The following is a 20,407-nucleotide window of genomic DNA, read 5'->3' on the forward strand; positions in this document are numbered from 1 at the left end:
AGCTGGAGAACGAGTGGCCCCTGAGACGCCGTCTGCCTGAGCTCCTGACTTCAAGTGGGGAAACTGAGGCCCAGGGACCGGAGGGTGCTGCCCAAGTACGCAGGTCAGTGGCAAAGCCTCCAAGGAAACTTCAGTCCCCACCCCCCGGCCTATGCCTTCCTTCTAGCCACAGAGAGAACTAAACCCATGGGACCCGGAAGGTGTCGTGTGCACACTCTGGCCAAAGCCCAGGGCCCCATAGCGGTGTCAGTGGCGCCTCATGGCAACCACGGGGCTGCCTGGGAGCTGCGCTCACCACATTGCCCAACTCCCAAAGCGGGGATTCGTGCACCACACATCGCTAGCCCCGCAAGGGATCAAAATTCAGTGCAGTTTATATGGAACGCCCAGCAGCAATGCACCCTTGTAGAAAAGTCACAAATGGAGCCTTGAGCCGGGCACCACCTGCACTTGGTTCCCCACAGCAGCCCCACCCGAGAGACAGGCACCGTCGTCACCTCTGTCACCCTCGTCCCATGGGCGGGGCCCCTCTCCTGGGATTCTGGGGTTTCTACCTGGTCAGGCCTGCACTCCCGCCTGCAAAGGCCACAGGTGAGTTACGGAGCCGAGGAGAGCAGCCAGGTGCCTACAAAGTGAGCCCTGCTGTTCTGAGACCGACCGGCGATATTTCAGAGTCGACTTGGTGAAACCCATCCCCCGGCACTGCCCCACGATGTCCACCTTGACTGCCGAGTCCGAAATCACCTGTGTGCCCGCCTCCCTGGCAGCCAGAGGTCAGCCACGGCCACTGTGACCTGCCCGATGCCACACAACGGGGCTCAAAGAAGCTTCTGGCAATAATTCTCTCCACTTAGGCAACCCGGACAGACCGCTGGCTTGGGGCCGGGGACACGGCGGGGGCTGTGGTGCTGGCTCGTGGTTGACCGTTCCGGGGGACTTGGGTGTGGCATGGCGGTGGCGCTTCCCCCACCCGGAGCCAGCACTACATGGGGTGCAGGTGCACTGCGCAGAGCGGGCTGTGCGTTCGGAAGCTGTGCCCGTGTCCAGCTCCCTACTCAGTGACAATGCTTCCCTCCCTTCCCCGTGCAGAACACGCCGCCCAGCGTCTCTGCACCCCAGGACGGTGGGTTCCGATGGATGGGGCCCCCTCTCCCCCACCGCAGCCCCGGGAGCCTGCACCAGCTCAGCTGTCTCTGACCACACCCTCTCCAAGGCCTGCAGGAATGGGGCCCTGTTGGGCGGAGCTTAGCGGGGGAGGGGGAGAGGGGCGCACCAGGGGGCTTCACTGATGTCCTTGGCCACTGCATGCCACCTGGGCCTCCGCGGGAGGCGGCTGGGCCCAGCCAGGTGGCCTCCCTTTGCCCTGCGCCCTCTGGAGTGCGGTGTGGCACTGGGGGAGGTGACACGGATTTCAAGTCCACGGGTGCCCACCTGTGTGGGACTGGACATTGTTCCTGGACCGCGGGATCTGTCCGAGGCTTCGGCCATCCAGGCAGCTTGCTGCTTGAGCTGGGGTTGGGCATTTTAAAGGGATGAGCGTGGGGGTGCGACGGAAACAGACGTAAGGACGCGGTAGGGGACGAGAGTGGGGGTATGGGAGGGGACGAAGCTTGGGAAGAGGGGGCTCAGGTGCAGAACATCAGGAGTGAAGGGAGGCTGCCGGCCGGGGTAGGCAGTGTTGCCCTGGGGTCCCAGCGGCTCCATGAGACCACCAGGTCTGGCTCTGCCCAGGCAACCGCCGGTGGGACTGGAAATTGGCTGTGTCTACAGCAAGTTCATTTCTAAGCGGATAATTGTGCGTGGCCCACGGATGGTATAAATACCCAGATGGCACCACACCCGGGAAGCTGGGCGTGGTGGGGACGAGGGCACTGCGCTTAGCCAAAGGGCAGGGAAGAGGAGAGGAAGGGGGAGGCGGCCGCAGGGGCCGGGGGCGGGGGGGCGTCCGTCCGCGGGATGCAGAGTGACCGGCTGGGGACCACGCTGACGGGGACCGTGCGGGGAGCCCGGGCTGTCCGTGCCAATATCAGATCGTTATTGTCTTAGGAGCCTGATTAGCTGTACGCACTGCTAACACCTGCTCCAAGACGGAGCAAGGGACAGGACGCGGCTCCTGATCAGGGCGCGTGGGCGGCGGGCGTGACTCGGGTGCAGATCTGCGGAACGGGGATGAGCGCGAGCGTGTGTGCGTGTGTGAGTGTGCACCATACGTGTGCACGTGTGTGAGTGTGTGGGTGTGCGCGGGTGTGAGTGTGCGCCGTGTGTGCGTATGTGTGCGTAACTCGGGTGCAGATCTGCAGAACGGGGACGAGCGCGAGCGTGTGTGCGTGTGTGAGTGTGCACCATACGTGTGCACGTGTGTGAGTGTGTGGGTGTGCGCGGGTGTGAGTGTGCGCCGTGTGTGTGTATGTGTGCGTGACTCGGGTGCAGATCTGCGGAACGGGGATGAGCGTGAGCATGCGCGTATGTGTGAGTGTGTGCCATGTGTGTGCATGTGTGTGCACATGTGTGTTGTGTGTGCATGTGTGTGAGTGTGCGCCGTGCATGTGTGTGAGTGTGTGGGTGTGCACATGTGTGAGTGTGTGGGTGTGCATGTGTGTGTGTGTGTGACTCGGGTGCAGATCTGCAGAATGGGGACAAGCGCAAACGTGTGTGTGGGTGGGTGTGCACCGTGCATGTGTGGGTGCACATGCATGTGTGTGCATGTGTGGATGTGCACCGTGTGTGCCCACGTGTGTGCATGTATGTGTGTGTGTCCGTGGGTGTGGGGGGTGTGTGCCATGCGTGTCTGTGCACCTGTGTATGTGTGCGTGTGTGTGTGCGTATATGTGTGTGCACCGTGTGTTTGTGCCCATGTGTGTGCATGTGTGTGTACACCCGTGTGTGTCCGTGGGTGTGTGTCCCTGGGTGTGCATGAGTGGTACGTGTGTGTTCAGGGCAGGGGAAGGTGGCACCAGGACGTGCCAAGAACCCTGGCGGGGGTTTGGAAGGCCAGGAGCCAGCCCAGGCCTGGCTGGTGGCTGCCCTGGTGGGGGTTTGGAAGGCCGGGAGCCAGCCCAGGCCCGGCTGTTGGCTGCTGGCATGACCCTGAATAGGCCTGGGCCTCCCTCTGGCCTCAGTTTACTTACCTGTAAAATGGAAACACGAGGCTAGAGCTTTCCAATAGAAATAGAAGGCAACCACATAGGCAACTGTAAGCTTCCTAGGAGCCACATTAAGAACAGTTTTTAAAGAAGAGAAAAAAAAGATAAAGCTAATTTTTAAAAGATTTTATTTATTTATTTAATAGATAGAGTTACAGAGAGAGAGAGAGAGGTCTTCCATCTGCTGGTTCACTCCCCAAATGGCCTCAACGGTCGGAGCCAGGAGCCGGGAGCTTCTTCCGGGTCTCCCACGTGGGTGCAGGGGCCCAAGGACTCGGGCCATCTTCCACTGCTTTTCCAGGCCATAGCAGAGAGCTGGATCAGAAGAGGAGCAGCTGGGACTAGAACCGGTGCCCATAAGGGATGCCGGCACTGCAGGTGGAGGATTAACCTACTGCACCACAGCGCCAGCCCCAAACCTAATTTTTAATAACAGTTATTATACCTAATATACGCAGAGTACCATGGCAACCTGTAATCAACATAAAAATATCCATGGCACGGTTGACGGCCTTTTTAAAACATTTTAAAAAATCTTCAACGTCTGGTGGGTGTTTCACACCAAGAGCGTGTAAACATGACCCAGCCGTGTTGCTGGTGCCCCTGAGCTGCGTGCGGTGAGCGGCTCCTGTGCCAGATGGGGCATGTCCAGGGCGTCCCCTGGGCTCCAGCCCCAAGCAGAGGCCATGCCTTCTGCCCCCAGCCCCTACCCAGGCGCCTAAAGACCACCGGTGAATAGCCCGGCGAATGAGCGGGGTCGGGCTCCCTGGGGAGCACTGTGCAGGTCCTGCTTCACTGGATCCTCCTGGGTTCCCCAGTCACCCCATGTTACAGGTGAGGACGTGGAAGCCCAGAGAGGCTAAGTAAGCCCCCCACAGTCACACAGCAGGCAAGCGGAGCAGCGACCTCTGAACTTCCCAAGGTCTGAGCTGGCGCCCATGCTGCCGACCACTGCCCCACACGACCAGCTCCCGTCAGGACAAACGCTTCTCCTTCAAGGGCAGCCCCTTGGGGGCATCCTCTCAGCGAGTCTCGAACCCGGCCCCCAAGGAAGGTGCTAGGCGCCTGGTCCCTGCACTGGGAGAGAGCGTGATGCCAAGGGCACTGACCGCCTCACTCTAGGATTCGTGGAAGGCGCACTGGCACCCCGACACGATCCAGCCACAGCTGTGCCGGAGTCCGTGCTGACCGCTGACTGCCCGGTCCCGATCCTGGGGGCGACCGGGCCCACGACAGCCACCCACAGGGGCAGCTGGCTCCGCTCGGGAACTGGGCTGCAAGGCATCCGTGGGAGTTGCGATGTGCGGGGCAAGTGGGTGTCGCAGTGGCTGGGACGTGTACACAGCTCCACGCTACCAAGAGACACCAGCTTCCCGTGGCTTCCAAAGGCAGAGCTGGCTCAGCTTCGGGTCAGAGCCTGGGTTCTGGAGCCAAATGGCCTGGATTCAAATCCTGGCTTCCCCTCAAACTGACGGCCTGAACCTGGGCGAGCTGCTTCATCGCCTACACTTCCCATCTGTAAAATGGGCCCAAGTAACCCCATCTCGTAGACCAAGGGTGCAGACGAAAAGTGTGGCCGCGGGTTCGGAGCTGAGAGCAGTTCCTGGTCCTGTGAGTCCTTGTCAGTGCTTGCCGGGGGGGGGGGGGGGGGGGGGGTGTTCCGCGGAGTTCCGGCGAAGTTCGCAGAATCTGCAGTTCTGGGGAATGCAAGTGTTCGGGTCTATTTCTCGCGTCTCGGATTGCCTACCCCACTTACCATCTGTTCCGTGCAATCTCACGCTTAATCACAATTCTCTATTGTTCCGGCTGCTTCTGCGCCTCTCTCCCCGACAGCGTGGGGCGGCCACACGGATGAGTGATGTCGCCTACCTGGATCCATGTCATCGCCTTCCAACAGAGCCGCCCACGCGTCTGCCCCTGCCCCCCCCCCCCAGGGGGCTGTGAGCTTCTTAGTAACACAGGTCTCTCTGGGTTCACCACTCGGCTCCCCACCGTGAGCACCTGGCATCTGGCCCGCACCTAGTGGGTGTCAGGAGACATTTGTAGATTTGACTTAAGCTTTGCTGGAGTGGAAGGCCCCTGCAGGAAGGCAAGGCCTGCCCCGCCTCCTGCACAATGCTGTCCCCCAGCCCGACGCCCTTGGCCAAGGAAGCCGCCGCTGACAGCCTGGCCGGGGAAGGGCTCCGAGTCTGGCTTGTGTCCCGCTGGTCCCGAGGAGGCTGGGGAGATCGTAGCAGCAATCGTGATGACACCAAATCCTTACGGTGCGCCAAGCCCTGTTGTAGCCGTGACCTTGGTCACCATGCAGAGCCGCCTACCTCCTCTGAGAACTGAGGCGCTCACAGTTTGCCCGGCCACAACGGGGGGGGTAGTGACCCAGCTGGCTTTGGGCCCAAGCGTGCCTGGCGGCTCCGTGTGTGTCCTTGCCCGGGAGCTCTGGCCTCTGCAGGTGCAAAGAGAAGGGGGTGAGGCCAAAAGGGGCCAACTTCAGCAAGGAAAGGGAGGGAGGGGCTTCCTGGCTCTTAGTGGCTCTCAAGGCCGCCCCCCTCATGCCCACACCACCCTCAGCCCCCCACCAGAGACTAAGCTGCCAATCACCCCAGCTCAAATTCACACTCTGCTTTCAGTCTTTTCAAAATACAAGTCAGCTCAAATTCACACTCTGCTTTCAGTCTTTTCAAAATACAAGTCAGACCGTGTCGCTGCGCTTTGCTTGAAACCTTCGGTGGCTCCCCATTGCTCTCAGGATAAGGAACGTGTGTTGGTCAGCCAGCTCGCTGGGCGCCCGGGCCGAGGAAGGAAACATCAGAAGCCCCTGATCTGAGCAGCTGCCGGTTTTCGCGGTGCAAAGACACCCACTGTGACCTGTTTCGAGCTGGCAACAATTTAACAGCTGCTTCTCCAAATTCCTGAAAATGTCACCAGGGCCTCCTCTGGTTGGAGCCAGCTGCAGCACGCGGCCACCGCCGACGGGAGTCAGAGTGTGCAGCTCGCACGCTCCGGGCCGGCCCACCCACCCAGCCCTGGGGCAGCGCGCTGCCCCCCCCCCCCCCCCCGCCGCCCGCCGCCCCGTGCAGGTCAGCCTGCCCCAGGCCTCTGCACCTGCTGTTGCTTCTGCCTGCCAAAGTTTCCTCGGATCGGAGAGTCTGGGATCTCTCCTCTCTCTCTCCCTCTCTCTCTCTGCACCTCCTGTTAAGCTTCTGTCCTCCTCTGCTTCCCTTGGGGCAGCTCCTCCCACCTCCATCGAAGTGGTGGCCGCCGACACACCCGCTCCCTTCAGCCGCTACCAAGCCCAGAACTTCACTCTGGTTTGCATCGTGTCTGGAGGGAAGCCAGCGCCCACGGTGAGTGCCCCTGGGGTTGCGCCCAGCCCCCTCCCCAGCTGCCACTGCACCCTGCTCTCGGGCTTGGCCCAGGGAAGACGCGGACTCCCACCCCTCCATGGATGGGACTCCTCTGCCACCCCCTCAGCTCCACTGCTGAGAGCTCTCCCTTCCTTATCCTGGGCCCTGGATTCTGGAACTTGGCAGTGGGCGGGGCCCCCGGGGGAGCACAGCCCAGCTGCTGAGCAGCATGGAGCCAGAGGAGGGCGCCCGAGGGGAAGGGACTCGTCCAGGGTCACCGCGGTGGTCTCCACGGAGCTGGGACTCAGGTCCACACCCTGGAGCTCCAGGTCCAGCGCTCTTCCCAGGACCCCCATGGTGTGCAGGAAGCCACCGGAGGAGGAGGGGAGGCGACACGCAGGGAGGGGAGGGAGGGAGAGGTGAGAGAGGGTGGGGAGAGAGAAGCACCTGAGGGAGGGAAGGGGAGGGAATTCCTTTGGGGCCAACTCCAAGCTGTCAGACCCAGCAGGTGTCTGTGAGGCCTTGGGGGCCTGGCTCACAAGTGGTCTTCACGGGTGCCGGAAGGGGCTGGACCAAGCCCCGAGTGTCCAGAGAGCTGGTTCTGGTCGCGCACCGCCCCACCCGCTGAACAACCCAGAGCAGCAAGAACCAGCTGTCAGGTTCCCGGTCTTTGCCTAGAGGCCGGGAAACGGGAACGGGAGCACTTTCTGGCATCCCTAGAAGCGGTGGGACCCTTCCGGGCCACTGATACCCACGCAAGCCCCAAGTCTGGGACATTCGAAATGAAGTGGGGCCCAGTGGCCCTCCCTGTCCCCCAGAGCACCTGTGAGGACCGACCCAGCCATGACACTTCCCTGTACTTGACCTTGTGTGTTTCCTGTATACCAGGCTTTATCGGGCGGTGGGGACACAGGTGACAGCAGGGACAGGGAGGCCCGACTGCCTCACAGGTGTGGTCTACTGCTGCGGCCCTGGGACCTGGGCTAGGTAGACCAGCCCCCCAGTCAGGGGCCCACGACAGGGCAGCAGGCAGGTGTGCAGAGAAACTGTAGGGTGGTGAGCAGGTGTGTAGCGGCGTGGTGGGCCACCTAGCTGGAGTGCAGAGGCATGGGGGTGCACTGAACAGGTGCACAGAGGCATGGTGGGGTGGTGAGCAGAGGTGCAGAGGCGCGGGTGGGGCAGTGAGCAGGTAGGGAGAGGCGCGGGGGTGCACTGAGCAGGTGCACAGAGGTGCGGGTGGGGCAGCGAGCAAGTAGGGGGAGGCGCGGGGTACACTGAGCAGGTGCACAGAGGCGCAGGGGTACACTGAGCAGGTGCACAGAGGTGCGGGTGGGGCAGTGAGCAAGTAGGGGGAGGTGCAGGGTACACTGAGCAGGTGCACAGAGGCGCGAGGGTACACTGAGCAGGTGCACAGAGGTGCGGGGGTACACTGAGCAGGTGCACAGAGGTGCGGGGTTGGGGCAGTGAACAGGTAGGGAGAGGCGTGGGGGTACACTGAGCAGGTACACAGAGGTGCGGGTGGGGCAGTGAGCAGGTAGGGAGAGGCGTGGGGGTACACTGAGCAGGTACACAGAGGTGCGGGTGGGGCAGTGAGCAGGCAGAGAGTGTGGGGGGTACACTGAGCAGGTGCACAGAGGTGCGGGTGGGGCAGTGAACAGGTAGGGAGAGGCGTGGGGGTACACTGAGCAGGTACACAGAGGTGCGGGTGGGGCAGTGAGCAGGCAGAGAGTGTGGGGGTACACTGAGCAGGTGCACAGAGGCACGGGGGTACACTGAGCAAGTGCACAGAGGTGCGGGTGGGGCAGTGAGCAGGCAGGGAGAGGTGTGGGGGTACACTGAGCAGGTGCACAGAGGCGCGGGGGTACACTGAGCAGGTGCACAGAGGTGCGGGTGGGGCAGTGAGCAGGCAGGGAGAGGTGTGGAGGTACACTGAGCAGGTGCACAGAGGTGTGGGTGGGGCAGTGAGCAGGTGCACAGAGGTGTGGGGGTACACTGAGCAGGTGCACAGAGGTGTGGGTGGGGCAGTGAGCAGGCAGGGAGAGCTGTGGGGGTACACTGAGCAGGTGCACAGAGGTGCAGGTGGGGCAGTTGAACAGGTAGGAGAGGTGTGGGGGTGCACTGAGCAGGTGCACAGAGGTGTGGGGGTACACTGAGCAGGTGCACAGAGGCTCAGATGGGCAGTGAGCAGGCAGGGAGATGCGCGGGGGTACACTGAGCAGGGATGCAGAGATGCAGGTGGGGCAGTGAGCAGGTGCACAGAGGTGTGGGGGTACACTGAGCAGGGACGCAGAGGTGCAGGTGGGGCATTGAGCAGGTGCACAGAGGTAAGCTGTAGTCCCAAGGAAACAGATTTTAAAGGTGGCTTCAAAGTCACCAGTTTTTGAAAGCCAGGACCTGGCTCCAAATGTTCCTCCTTGGAGCCCACCGGGAGGTCTAATCGCCCTAAAACCCGGGAAGCTGGTCTCTCACGCTGTGGGGCACAGAGCGGCTTCTCCAAGGCCTGGGGCTGTGGGAAGACACCATCCTCCCCACCGGCCTCGCCTGGCCTGGGCTCTCACTTAGGACGTGGCCGTCAACCCCTCTGATAGAGAAGACCCCCGTCTGCCCGCGTTCGCGGCACCTTACACCTGCCTGAGACGTCAGAACTTGAAATTCTTTGATAGAAATTACAAACCTGCTTTTGAAGCACTTTTCAAAAAGAGAGAGCGAAGACAGAGGGGGAAAAATCCCCAACGTAGGCTATTATGTGCATAAGAGACTCTTTGCTGAGTTATAAACTCTGACAGATTCTCAGCTCCCACATTTCAATTATCCTCCTCCCCTCCCCGCCTCCCGCCCCCGCAGCTCCCGCCCCCCACACACACCGGCATTCCCCAGGGCCGCTGCCTGCGCTCCTCTCTCCTTGTCTCCTATCGATTTATTTATCTGATTTATTAAAAAATACACCCAATCCCCACAGGCCTCTGGGCGCATGTACCAAAATAAAAAGACAGCAAATTAAATTAAATGCCGCCTCTCAAAACTCGAATTCTGCGTTAGCAAGGAAGCGAGGAGACGGGCGCGTTCGCCTGGCCCGCACCCAGCCCCCCTCCCCCGCCGCACCTGTCTCCTGCCTACCAGCTCCAGGATGCGCAGGCGCACAAGTGCAGGCGCGGCCCCTCCCGCCCTGTTCCCTCTTCCCACTTCCTCCTGCAGCCCACGGCTTCCCCGGGTGGGCCCACGTCACGCCCCTTGGAGCGAGGGCGGCCCCCAAGGCTGCGTCTGAGATCCCTGGTCCCCACGTGGCTTCACTTTAGCTCTGCACAGCCCCCAGCACTGGACGTCGTCACCTTTACAAGTAGAGAAACTGCGTCCCAAAGGGCCTCCCCAGCGGGGCCCGCTGTACCACCCGACTCCTCGTGCCGGGGTGCTACAGGGAAGGAATGGGGCCGGGCACCCATCTGGAATAGTCCCAGGAGGAGACGGCTCCCGGAGAACTGGCCTCCCGTGACCAGCTCAGAGCCCATTGGGAGGTCAAGGTCATTGGCCGCCATCCTTTCTCACACCCTCCTGGTAACCCCAGGTGTATTTCAAACGAGACGGGGAACCCATCGACGCCGTGCCCGTCTCGGAGCCGCCGGCTGCGAGCTCGGGCCCCGCCCAGGACAGCAGGCCCTTCCGAAGCCTCCTGCACCGGGACTTGGACGACACCAAGATGCAGAAGTCGCTGTCGCTCCTGGACACCGAGAGCCGGGGCGGGCGGCCCTCCACGGAGCGCCCCTCGCGCGTCCTGACGCCGGATCCCAGCGCCTTCCTCCAGCCGACCCCAGAGAACATCCCGGAGACGGTCGTGAGCCGCGAGTTCCCCCGCTGGGTCCACAGCGCCGAGCCCGTCTACTTCCTGCGCCACAGCCGCACGCCAGGCAGTGACGGCACCGTGGAGGTGCGCGCCCTGCTCACCTGGACCCTCAACCCGCAGATCGACAACGAGGCCCTCTTCAGCTGCGAGGTCAAGCACCCGGCGCTGTCGATGCCCATGCAGGCGGAGGTCACGCTGGGTAAGGCTTGGGCGCAGGTGGGCGCCACCTGCAGGGCGGGGAGTCAGGCAGCCCTGGACCGGGCCCCAGGGCCTTGGGAAGGGACGTAGCAGACTGGAGGCCGGCTCAGCCAGAGCCCAGCGCGGGGTGCTGAAGGGGGCTCGCTGGTCGGACGGAGGAGTATGGGAGGTGTCAGGAGGCCGAGGCCAGGAGGAAGGAGCCGGTTCTGTCCCATCGAAGGATCTAGAAAGTCGGGGGCTGGGGGAGGGTTGGTGCGTCAGCCTTAGGGACAGGGAAGGGTGGGAAATGAGACCTGGACAGCACGGGCAGTTTCTCGGGGCGGGGGGGCGGGGTGGCCACATCCAGCCAGGAACCTCGGAGGCCCGTGACAGGCCGAGGGGGTCTTCAGGGGCAGGGACACGAGGGGTCCGGGCGAGACGAGGAACACGGCGGGGGTGGGGGGCGGGCAGCAAGGTCAGGGAAGGTTCTCTGGACCTCAGGCAGGAGCTCGGGGCTGGGGTTCCAGGCGGTGTGCGGGTAAGGTGCGGGTCAGGGTGGCGAGCCCGGGAGGGTGCAGGCTCCCTCGATCGGTGAGGGTTCCAGGAAGTGCTGCCTGCGTGGGGTCAGAAACACACCGGCCGGGGAGGACATCACCTCGGCTCTCGCTGCAGAAAAAGCCATCTGCTTGCTGCCATGCTGTTTGGAAGGGGTGGGCAGAGAGAGAGAGAGAGAGAATCTTCCGTATCTTCCGTCTGCTGGTTCACCCCCCGAATGGCTGCGACAGCCAGGGCTGGGCCAGGCTGAAGCCGGGAGCCAGGACCTCAGCCCAGGTCTCCCGCAGGGTGGCCGGGACCCACGCTGTTGGGCCATCACCCGCTGCCGCCCGAGATGCCCATTAGAATGAAGAGGGCGCTGGGACTGGACCTCGGGCGCTCAGCTTCAGGATTCGGTGTCCCAAGCAGCGACTAAACCCCCACACCAAATGCACATGCCCTGCTTGTACTTTTAAACACAGCCAAGTCCTGTCCTCTCCAGCCCCGTGGGAGGGGCCGCCCAGCCTTCGGAGCCTGTCCCTGTGGACGGATCCCAGCTCGTCACACCCCCCCAAAGCCAAAGCGCAGCCTGGGATCAGCTCCCCTCCCTCCATGCTTCCTTCTTCTTCCAGTGGAGCTGGTGAAGGAAGAGAGACCTGGAATCTCTCGCCTGGGTGGGTAGGGGCAGGGGCATGGACACAATGACCCGGCTGCTCCTTCCTGCCCCCCTCCCTCTGCACCTAGCCGCTCCTCCTGGAGCCCAAGACACCCACACCCAAGCTGATTCAGGGCCCCTGCAGCGGCAGCCGGGGGCCACGTGGAGCCAGGCACAGCCTCTCACCCAGGCCCGGCAGGGGTGGGACCACAGGGCTCCCCTGCTTTCAGCCGGCTCACAGATGCCCCAGCACCCTCCGCACCACACACCCAGGGGAGGTCTGTGTGTACCTACTGCGTGCCAGGAGCCTTAGCGTGGACTGCCTCGCTTGGTCCCCGCTGGTGGGCGTGCACAGTGTGGTCCCCTGTCGCAGGTAGCACCGCAGCGTGTCCACAGCAGAGCAGGAATGCCAGGCCAGGCCTGTCCACACCGTGTCCTCATCCCCCCCAAAGCCAGCCTCTGAGCTCCCCAGGCCCGGGCTGCTTCCCGCACACCTCTGTCTTCCTGCAGCCCAGCTGCCCACACCGGGAGTGGCAGGGAGGGCTCGCACTCCCCGAGCACCTGCTACGCACCTCAACTGCTGCTGCCTGATAAGCGCACTGGGGCTCGCGTTGCCCCAACAGGGCAGGCACGATTATGATCCCATATCATAGATGGGGGAGCTGAGGCCCAGGGATGCTAAGTCCGTTGTCCCAGGTAAGTGGGTGAGGATGCGAAGGCAGGCAGCACAGCGCCGGGCCTGCACTGCGCCTCTCACTGGCATCCTCATGCCCCACCCCCACCCCGGCCACATGGGCATCTTCTTCCACAGAGTCCCCAGGAGTGGCTCCAGAGGCCGGGCCCTGAGCCGGGGGGCTGGGCCCTCCCTCAGCCCTCCCGCATCACCAGCCAGCCCCCTGGAGCCCCCATTCTTCCCCATGTCCCTCCTCGTCCCTGCTCCACCCCAGAAGAATGAGAAGGCAAAAGGCCAGACCAGGACCTCAGAGCCACTGGCCTTCCAAGTCGAGGCGTGCGGACTGTGGGCCTTCCTCCCACCCCTGCCGGACCCCAGCCTCACTGAGCCTGATCCCAGGGGCTCCTTGGCCCCATACTAGAGCTCCCTCTGTGGGCATCCCCTCCATTGTCAAAGCGAAGGGCAAACAGGCCCGCTCACGGGCAGTGCACCCACACTGAGGGGTCCACGCGCGCCTGGGGAGTGGCAGCGATGGGCGGGACCCAGCACAGTCACCAGGTGAAAGGGCCTGAGGTGAGCCCTTGAAGGGACCCTGGGGCGGGCTTCCCGTCCAGCCCCCACTTTGTGGATCGTGAGATCTCTTGTGTCTCAGAGCCTCAGTTTTCCAACCTCTTGAATGGGGAGAACAGGAGGAACCACAGACATGTTTTCCGCACATGCACAGTGCCAGGCTCCGTACAAGATGCATCCCCACCTCGTCTCCCTGAGGCCGCTGAGAGGTGCTGTCAGTGTCGCCAACGGAGACGTGGGAGCCAGGGGAGTGACCGCCCCCAGGTCCACCAGCAGGGGCCGCCTGAGCCCAGAGCCCTCGCTGTTAACCACCACACCCCGCAGCCTGCCAGGGCATCACGGAGCCAGTGTGCGTGACCCGTGCAGCGAGCTGGGAGCTGCAGGGGCCGTGGGTTCCTGCACTTTGGGTTCACGCTGGAATTGGAGTGAAGGAGATGTCCTAGGGCGCAGAATCCAAGCACCTGAGGACTTGGAAGATCAAAGCCACAAGCGTTGAGATATGTCGCTCTGTGACAAACCTCTGCTCCCGCTCGCCGGGGAGGCACTCCCCAGCTCAAATGCCACCCCCTCCAGGAAGCCTTCCTGGACCCTTCCCGACCCTCCCAAATAAACATGCCTCTCCTAACCCCTCCCCGCATCTTGCAGTGTTTGCACCTTTCTTGTGCTGCGAACCCCAGGTGCCCGGTGGTCCTGGAACCCGTCTCGGGAGATGCCAACTGCATCCTTCTGTTGATTGAGCGGACACCGGAGCCCCCACTTCCCACTCTTTTCCCATCCCCCACACCCACACCCTCCTCAAGCCCTGGCAGCCCAGCCTCCCACTCTGCGCCGGATCTGCCTTCTCACGGGCGCCCCGGCAACCACCCACGTCGCCTGCCTGTGACATTCCATGCCTTCAGCCTGCTCTGTCCACGGCCACGTTGGCCCGTTCTGGTCTCCCCAGCCCCTGCCCCACTGATCTACTTAGCATATAAATCAGATCGCGATTGCGGCTCACACGCACACCCGCCCCCACCCCTCCACTGGTGGACGAGGGGACGGCGGAACAGATGACAGCCAGAAATAGACCCTCATCTGCACGGCCAATTGATTTCTGACAAAGACCCCCAGGCTATCCCGTGTAACAAATGGACCCGGAACAACCGAGCTCGCATAAAGAGAAATGGAACCTGCACCCCTGCCTCGCGCGCACACAGAAGTTAATTTGAAATGAATCAGACTTAAAAGCCAGCATCATATTAAGCTTCCGGACCAATATATAGAAAAACATCCTCGCGACACCGGGATGGCTAGGATCTTTCATGCACTCACAAAAAAACACTAAATGAAAATTGGTAATTGGACATCATCAAAATTCAAATCTGTTATACAAAGACGATTCTGAGAAAATGGGAACACAGACTACAAGGTCTCAGCCCACGTGTCCGACAGCGTCTGTTTCCAGAAAGGCTGGTGAAAATTCACAGCGAAAGACAACGCGCAGGTTAACAAAAGAAGACGCACAAATGGCCAAGAAACGTCTGACCCCGTGTGCGACGTGATCCGTCGTGGGGAAAGGGAGATGCCAACCGCAGGGAGCTGCCCGTGCACAGCCACGAGACCAGCCACAATTGGAAGAACCGACACTGCCGAATGTTGACAAGGAGGCAGGACGGTCGGCGCCTCCCGCACCAGGGTCTCCTTCCTGTGGAAGATTGGCGGTTCCCTACAAAGGAACACACCCCTCCTCGATGCCTCCCGGAGCCCGAGAGAATGAGAACAGATGTCTACACTCGCCGGGGAACACACGCAGCAGCCTTGTCCCTGAGCCACGCCCGTGAGAGCAAACACTGAAGAACCCCCGTGTCCACACTTAGGGAAGCAGATGGACAAAGTTGAGGTGCGACCAAATACTTTTCGGGACTGGCACAGTAGACTAAGCCTCCTCCTACGGTGCCGGCATCCCATATGGGCACCAGTTCGAGTCTCTGCTGCTCCACTTCCGATCCAGTTCCCTGCTAATGGCCTGGGAAAGCAATGGAAAATGACCCAAGTGCTTGGGCCCTGCACCCATCTGGAAGAAGCTCCTGGCTCTTGGCTTCGGATCGGCTCCTGGGAGCGAACCAGCGGATGGACGACCTCTCTCTCTGTTTCTCCCTCCCTGTCTGTAACTCTGCCTCTCAGGGAAATACATCTTAAAGAAGAAATCCTTTTGGTGGACGCGAATGAGAGAACTTGGGACTCGAGCATCAGCCCCGACGGGGCTCAGAAGCCACACAGCAGAGTCCATGCCAGGGGGGCCCCGTTTACCTGAGCTCCTGGACAAGGACACAGATCCCCGTTGGTGGAAGTCGCAAACATATTCACCTGCGGAGAGTGGGAAGAGCCCAGAGGAGGCCCGAGGGAACCCCAGGGCCATGGGAGTGCTCTGGAGTGCGATGGGGGTGGCTGCATTAAGCATTTGCTTTTATTAAAGTTCATCGAATGGTACATTTTAAAATAGGGCCTCTCCCGATAGGCAAGAATTATCCCAATTTAAAAATATGTGAAGAAGGCCAGTGCTGCGGCTCACTTGGCTAATTCTCTGTCTGCGGCGCCTGCACACTGGGTTCTAGTCCCAGTTGGGGCACCGGATTCTGTCCCAGCTGCTCCTCTTCCAGTCCAGCTCTCTGCTGTGGCCTGGGAAGGCAGTGGAGGATGGCCCAAGTGCTTGGGCCCTGCACCCGCATGGGAGACCAGGAGGAAGTGCCTGGCTCCTGGCTTCAGATCAGACAGTGCTGGCCATAGTGGCCATTTGGGGGGTGAACCAACAGAAGGAAGACCTTTCTCTCTGTCTCTCTCTCTCACTAACTCTGCCTGTCAAAAAAAAAAAATATGTGAAGAAGGGGAAAGCCCAGTGCACGTGACTTCATAGCTAAGCCAGATCCCGAATCCAGCAGGCCGCTGTCACCCAGCTGGCCACTGTCACCCTCTCTGCCAGCCGTGTCCAGCCCAGGGCCTGCCTCTCGCCTGAACACCCAGGTGCAGGCCCATGTCTGACCCTGCACGGCTGGCGCTCCCGCCTCCAGCAGTCTCGCCCCAGACGCTCACTTCCTCCTCCACGCAGGCCTCTGCTCGGATCTCCTGCTCAGAGGGTCCTCCTCCATGCTCCATCTGGAACAGCCTTGTCCCCCGGGGCCCCTGCAGCCCCTTGTCTATTGTCATCTGGCATCGCACTCTTCTCCACCTGCAAGGGTGTTCTTGGCTTCCTAACAGTCAGGATTCCCCGGAGTTAAAGGTACATGTGGGCGGGGCCTGCCTGCCCTGGGCTCAGAACAATCCCAAACGTATCCGCAGCCTGGACATGTTGCCGTCTCTAACGTATCAGTTGTTTCATAATTAATTCACTCTCTTCTGGGCTGTTGCAAAGACTAAGTAAGGCGGCACTTAGCAGGGTGCAGACAGAGGAGTCCACTTTTGGTGGACAGAAGCTACTGTTATTATTCGTCATTGTTTGCCCAACATTGCCCTGCCGAGTGACCGACACAGATCAATGTACAATGAAGAATTAGAGAGAGAACTGCTCAGTGAATGGGTGTGTCGCATGCTGGTAGGCTCATGGGTAATGTGCGGATGGATGGATGGTGGAGAGGTGAGCAGGTGAGCAACTGGGTGAGAATGGATGGGTGATTGGCTCAGAGACTATCTGCATGGGTGGAAGAGTGAGTGGGCAGATGGATGGATGAGTGGGTGGGTGGATGGATGGATGGGTGGGTGGATGGGTGGATGGGTGGATGGGTGGGTGGATTGATGGAGAGATGAATGAATGAATGAGTGGGTGGGTGGATGGATGGATGGATGGGTGGATGGGTGGGTGGATGGGTGGGTGGGTGGATGGATGGGTGGGTGGATGGGTGGGTGGATGGGTGGGTGGATGGATGGGTGGGTGGATGGGTGGGTGGATGGGTGGGTGGGTGGATGGATGGATGGGTGGATGGGTGGGTGGATGGGTGGGTGGATGGATGGGTGGGTGGATGGGTGGGTGGATGGGTGGGTGGATGGATGGGTGGGTGGATGGGTGGGTGGATGGATGGGTGGGTGGATTGATGGAGAGATGAATGAATGAATGAGTGGGTGGGTGGATGGATGGATGGATGGGTGGATGGGTGGGTGGATGGATGGGTGGGTGGATGGATGGGTGGGTGGATGGGTGGGTGGGTGGATGGATGGGTGGGTGGATGGGTGGGTGGATGGGTGGGTGGGTGGATGGATGGATGGGTGGATGGGTGGGTGGATGGGTGGGTGGATGGATGGGTGGGTGGATGGGTGGGTGGATGGGTGGGTGGATGGATGGGTGGGTGGATGGGTGGGTGGATGGATGGGTGGGTGGATGGATGGGTGGGTGGATGGGTGGGTGGGTGGATGGATGAGTGGATGGATGGATGGGTGGGTGGATTGATGGAGAGATGAATGAATGAATGAGTGGGTGGGTGGATGGATGGATGGATGGGTGGGTGGATGGGTGGGTGGATGGGGATGTAGAGGGTTGGATGCCTGCATGGATGGCTGAATGAGTGGATACATGGGTGGTTGGGTGGATGGATGGGTGGGTGGATGGATGGGTGGGTGGATGGATGGGTGGGTGGATGGGTGGGTGGGTGGATGGGTGGGTGGATGGGTGGGTGGGTGGATGGATGGGTGGATGGGTGGGTGGGTGGATGGATGGGTGGGTGGGTGGGTGGGTGGGTGGATGGGTGGATGGGTATGTAGAGGGTTGGATGCCTGCATGGATGGCTGAATGAGTGGATACATGGGTGGTTGGGTGGATGGACAGACGGATGGATTAATGGATGAGTGAGTACATGGGTGAGTAGTCGTCTTAATGAACACCCAGACTTCCCGGGGGCAAACTGGAGCAGATTTTCCTTGCGATTCCACGGTGCCATTCTGTATCAGGACGCTCAGGAGCAGTGAGGAGGGGAGTTTATCTGAGCAGGACTTCAGCCTCCCCCCGAGCACTCAGGCTTCGGTTCTTTGCCTTCCACACGTGGTCCCACATCTTATCCCCGCTGTCATTTTCAGTGTCTCCTCAGGCAGGGTGGCGGCCTGTTCACCCATTTCCAGGTGAGAAAACTGAGGTCCAGCAGGTTGGATGGAGTTGTCCAAGCCACGCAGCCTGAGAGTGAGGGCCAGGCTGGCTTCTGGGTGTCTGGGCTCCTCTCCTGTGCACACAGGGGTGGAGAGGAGTGAACGCGGAGAGGCCGACAACGTGCTTCCGGCTGCACTCAGTGCCGCGTTCCAGGAGCAGGCGAGAGGGTCAGGCCTTGGCTGCCAGGAGCCGCTAATTGGCGTCTTGGTGGAGGTGGCAGTAGGGAGGGTGACAGCAGCTGGCTTGGCTTCGAGAGCACCATGGCGCCGCAGCCGTGACCGAGGGAGTCAGGGGACCATCTGCCACAAAGGCACTTGGTCTGTCCACGCTGCCAGCACCGAGCTGGAAAGCAAGGGCAGAGCACAGCCCTCCCCAGCCGCCCTCTGTGCCCCTCCCAGTCGGTTCTGCACAGGCGCAACCAGGAGCAGCAGCTCAGGGCTCAGGGCACAGCAGAGGCTGCTGGGTAGAAGTGAGCCCGCTCTGCCTCTCCTCAGCCCCTGGGCTCCTCGTTGGAGCCCTACATCAAGTCCTGCTTCTGCTGCCGCCTTACAGTGTGACCTTGGGCACGCCACTGCCCTCCTGGGGGATCAGTGTATGACCTGCAAAATGGGTTGGATGTTAACCTGAGCACCAGCACGATGTGTCAGACCTAAAATGGAGGGTAGCACGTCTTCAGCACCTGGTGCATGTCAGTGTCCTCTCCCCTGGGGGCCAGCAGGCCCAGGCCCAGGAATTAGCCGATCAGTGAGGAATCCAAGCCAGGAGGCAAAGGTGTCTGCCCTGGCCCCACAGGGCTCCAGCTTTCTCCTGGACAGGGTACCCTTCAGCGCCCTCTGCTGGCTGCTGCCAGCAGTGCCATCCCCCCAGTGCTCAAAGGACATACAGAGCAGACAAATAACCCAGGGCCAGGCTGCCCCAGGCTGGTTTTTCCCATCAGCAAATCGACCTCCACAGTCCCTGAGAGTTAATAAAGAAGGAGGGGAGGTCGCTTGACCTCTAAGCCTTCATTGCCTCCTGGGGACAATCGCTATGGCTAGAAGGTCAAGTGAGATCATACAGACGGTATTTAACACGGGACCTGGCCCTCGGCATGCGCTGGACCAATGCTATCCACCCACCCCCCATCTCCTGACATTGTCATGGCTCCCACTGAGCGTCTGGGGAAAGCCAGGTGGAGCAGCTCAGCCGGAGACACACAGAGTGGACTCCACTCCAGCTGTTGGGGATTCAGGCTCTTGCTGCTCCCACCCACTGGTGTTTGCAGCAATGGAGCTCCCCTCCCCCCACCCCCTCCCCCGCCACCCCCTCCTTGACTGCGGGGCTCTTCCCATGGATGCTTCGCTCAGCCCCATGTGACATTTTAGATGTCCTGATCGTGGTTTAATTAATAGTCCTCTGGTCTGGTTCTCAGAGAATTATCTTGGCAGTGTCTGGAAGACCACCCACATAGGCCTTCTGCTGCGAGAGCTGTGGGTGGGATGGAGAGGCTGGAGGTCCAGGCATGGGCAGAGGGGGGAGACCCCGGCCAGCCCCTGAGCCTGGGCACAAGGAAATGGCTTTTTTCCCGCCACCGTCCCTGGAAGGTGTTCCCAGGGAGCAGTCCAGAGCGTGGCACTCCAGCCAAACCCTAACCCTACCTCCCGTTCTGGAAACCCTCTAGACCGGCCCCCGGCCCCATCCCCTCCCTGACCTCCATCAGAGCTGTGCCCTGGCTGTGCCCTCTGCCTGGGGCAGTCCTCATGAGCCTCACATCTCAGCTCCTTGGGAGAGACAAGGACCACTGTATCTAAGGGCGCCGCCCACTAGCCCTCAACCACCCCTCCTTGGCCTGTTTTCTGTACCCAGCACCATCCCACGGAGCTGTGCATGTGTTTACTCAGTTGATGCCTCCTGACTGAAGTGCAAGCCTCCTGTTGGCAGGGTGTGGGCTGTGTCCACCACTGCCTCCTCCACCCCGCTCCCAAGCCTGACACACACTCATCTCAGTGGTTAGTGTTGAAAGCATGCTTGGATGGATGGGTGGATGGATGGGTGAGTGGATAAGTGGGTGGATGGATGGATGGGTAGTTGGGTGGGTGGATGGATGGGTGGATGGGTGAGTGGATAAGTGGGTGGGTGGATGGATGGGTAGTTGGGTGGGTGGATGGAAAGGTGGATTAAACTGGTAGAAAACACCTTGGCCTGAAAATCAAGAAACATGGGTGACTGGCTCTGTGGGTGACCTTGGTGGGTAAGGCTCTTTCTTACCCATGAGCCCCTGCTTTGCAACTGAAAAGGAGGGATGGAGCCAAGGGTTCCCAGCAGCTCTTCCAGCCTGCAAGTTCCCAGGCTCCACCCACAGGAGAGCAAGGCCCCCTGGGCATGTC

General features: G+C 61.1%; 1 protein-coding gene across 1 annotated transcript in view; it reads left to right on the plus strand.

Annotated features, from left to right (window-relative positions):
• IGSF21 (immunoglobin superfamily member 21) overlaps positions 1-20,407 on the plus strand; it is a 231,141-nt gene that overhangs the window by 208,045 nt on the left and 2,689 nt on the right. Inside the window, exons 5-6 of the mRNA XM_062193120.1 lie at positions 6,372-6,487; positions 10,050-10,524. Of these exons, the coding sequence (XP_062049104.1) occupies positions 6,372-6,487; positions 10,050-10,524 (591 nt within the window). The remainder of the gene's footprint in view (positions 1-6,371; positions 6,488-10,049; positions 10,525-20,407) is intronic.

This window comes from Lepus europaeus, chromosome 5, assembly GCF_033115175.1.
Source record: "Lepus europaeus isolate LE1 chromosome 5, mLepTim1.pri, whole genome shotgun sequence".
NCBI classification, from domain to species: Eukaryota; Metazoa; Chordata; class Mammalia; order Lagomorpha; family Leporidae; genus Lepus; species Lepus europaeus.